Source organism: Perca flavescens, chromosome 19, assembly GCF_004354835.1.
Source record: "Perca flavescens isolate YP-PL-M2 chromosome 19, PFLA_1.0, whole genome shotgun sequence".
NCBI classification, from domain to species: Eukaryota; Metazoa; Chordata; class Actinopteri; order Perciformes; family Percidae; genus Perca; species Perca flavescens.
The window spans coordinates 5,933,731-5,936,230 of record NC_041349.1 but is presented as its reverse complement, the minus strand read 5'-3'; the positions used below and the strand labels follow the sequence as shown (position 1 = coordinate 5,936,230).

The window sequence follows — 2,500 nt, the reverse complement described above, 5'->3', positions numbered from 1 at the left end:
GGAATCCCTCGGCCAATGAGGGGCAGCACGGGGAGTTACCTAGGAGACGGAGAGTATAAAAGAGAGAGGGAGCCCACAGCATCGTTCATTCAGCATCACCGAGCACACAGACACACACACACACAGCTCCGGTGTTCGAGAGGAAACAGGATTACTAAGAACTGGATTTATTGGGGTTTTTAAACGCCTGAAAGCAGCAGATAAATCTGATTTTTGTTTGTTTTTCTCCAAAAAAAAAAAAAAAAAAACCACAACGGTGAACACGATGCTTCTGGAGCGCGGAGACAGCTTCATGTCGGAGTTTGAGGACGCGTGCAGCGCCTGGGTGGACAGCGTGGGGTCCAGCCCCAGCGACGGAGCCGAGTCTGACGTGGGATCTCCCTTCTGCCAAGGTACGTGTGTGTGTACGTGTGCGTGCATGTGTGTGTGTGTTTGTGTGTGTGTGTGTGTGTGTCAATTAGAAATTTAGAGCTGCACAGATCAATCTTTAAAGGGATTTTTCATGCAAAAAAATAGCTTTTTTCAGCCCCTGAAAATTAATGTGAAAGTGAAAGTGAAAGTGTGTGTGTGTGTGTGTGTCAATTACAAATTTAGAGCTGCAAAGATCAATCTTTAAAAGCAATATTTCATGCGAAACAAAATGATAAAGAAAAGACTTGGCCGTTTCTAGCCTCTGAAAAGATGCTATTTTCCGTTTTACTTTTTATCATATGAAAGTGAACATCGTCGACAAATTCTAGACAATTTATAAAAGCTATCGGCTTGGACTTAGAGAGAACTGGCATGGACATTTTTCTCTTAATTTTTTTTATCGACTAATAATCTATCGATCGAGAACGTAACGTGGCAGATCAGATGCAACCGACAGCTGCAGCCCCTTGAACAAATCAATCGGCCATGTGTTGAATATTTGGGTTTCTTCGCCAAACGTCAGAACGGGCTCAATCTGGTGCAGCAGGTGACCTGCATTCCTGAATAACAAAATTGCTAAACTGCTTGTTGCTCGGATGTCATTTCTCATTACCTATACATACATACATACATATATACATACATATATATATATATATATATATATATATATATATATATATATATATATATATAGGGCTTAAAACTAAGGCTTAAGAATCAATAATTGTATATATTTTTCTTGACTCTACCGGTGCAGACTTGTTTGGTTTGGGACTATTCTTGCAGCTCAGATTTTTTGACAGATAGAATCTGGATTTTTCACGAGCACTTTAACGATGAAATGTAGAACTCAAACTATTTGTGAAAAACGAACGAGTATTTTGTGGCCGTGTTACATGTGCTTGTTATTATTCGTGTGGATCTCTCTCCTCTTTGTTGGAGATAACAGTACTTGAGGATGTGATGCATACAGCGCTGCTGCAGCTGTTTGCTGCAGCAGCAGCAGCTTCCCATCGATTGCCAGTGTGTGGGCTGCTGACGAGATGTTATGCAATGGCATTTAACACCCCCTCCCTCCCTCTCTCCTTCTCTCTCTCTCCCTCCCTCCCTCCCTCCCCCTCTCTCTCTCAGCAGTCTTCTCTCCGGGAACAGACGCCTCAGACTCGGATTTCTTCTCCGATTTCAGCGACTGCTCCTCCGACGCTCTCTCCCCCTCCCTCGGCTACGCCGCCGGCGGCTTCTTCTTCCCTTCCGAGCCGCCGAAGGAGGCATCATCATCATCGTCATCGTCATCGTCATCGTCATCGGCGGCGGCGGCGGCGGCGGAGGCCGCGGGGCTGAGCAGCACGGCAGACGCCATTCTGAACATGATCACTGAGATCGTGGGCATCTGCACGGAGATGGAGCAGCAGAGCGACTCCTCTCCTCTGCTAGTCGCTCCCAGCGCTGATCTGCTGAGCCTCCCTCCTCCTCCTCCTCCTCCTCTTCCTCTTCCTCTTCCTCCCGCCTCCGTCTCCCAGCCCGCCGCCGCTGTTGTGGTTAAAAGCGAGTTCGCCGCGAGCTCAAGCTGCGGCAGCGGCTGTGGACACTCAGCGTTGGCCGGGAGCTACGCGGCTGTCAACGCAAACCAAGCCGGCGGAGACCCTCAGCTGCCGCTGGCTGATGTGTCCGACTTCATCGAGTCTCTGCTGGGCTGCGACGCCAACGCCAACGCCAACGCCAACGCCAACGCCAACGCCAACGCCAATGCCAACGCCGGCGGCGTGTGCGAGATGAAGCACGAGGTGAAGCAGGAGCCCCTGGGGCTCGAGGATTGGCTGAAAAGCTTGGTGGGGGGAGACCAAGGCGGCTACGTCATCGGCTGGCCGGCAGGAGCGGCGAGCGTGAAGACGGAGTCGGCGGCGAGCGCGGGCGGCCTCCACTTCTCCTCCCCGCCGTCGGCGCTCTCCTTCCCGTCCACGGTGGATGCCCACCTGCTGTCCACGCTGCTCCAGGGAGCCTTCTCGCCGGTCAACCTGGCGGCCGGAGGAGCCCCCAAAACGTCACGCGGCGGAGCCGCCGCCCGGAGGAGCCCCCAAACCGCCAA

General features: G+C 51.4%; 1 protein-coding gene across 1 annotated transcript in view; it reads left to right on the top strand.

Annotated features, from left to right (window-relative positions):
• Positions 1-265: 265 nt before the first annotated feature.
• The window catches only part of LOC114546156 (early growth response protein 4), a 2,994-nt gene continuing 759 nt past the window's right edge, over positions 266-2,500 (top strand). Inside the window, exons 1-3 of the mRNA XM_028564833.1 lie at positions 266-392; positions 1,549-1,702; positions 1,859-2,500. The exon at positions 1,859-2,500 is cut by the window's right edge and continues 759 nt beyond it. Coding sequence (XP_028420634.1) covers positions 266-392; positions 1,549-1,702; positions 1,859-2,500 — 923 coding nt within the window. The remainder of the gene's footprint in view (positions 393-1,548; positions 1,703-1,858) is intronic.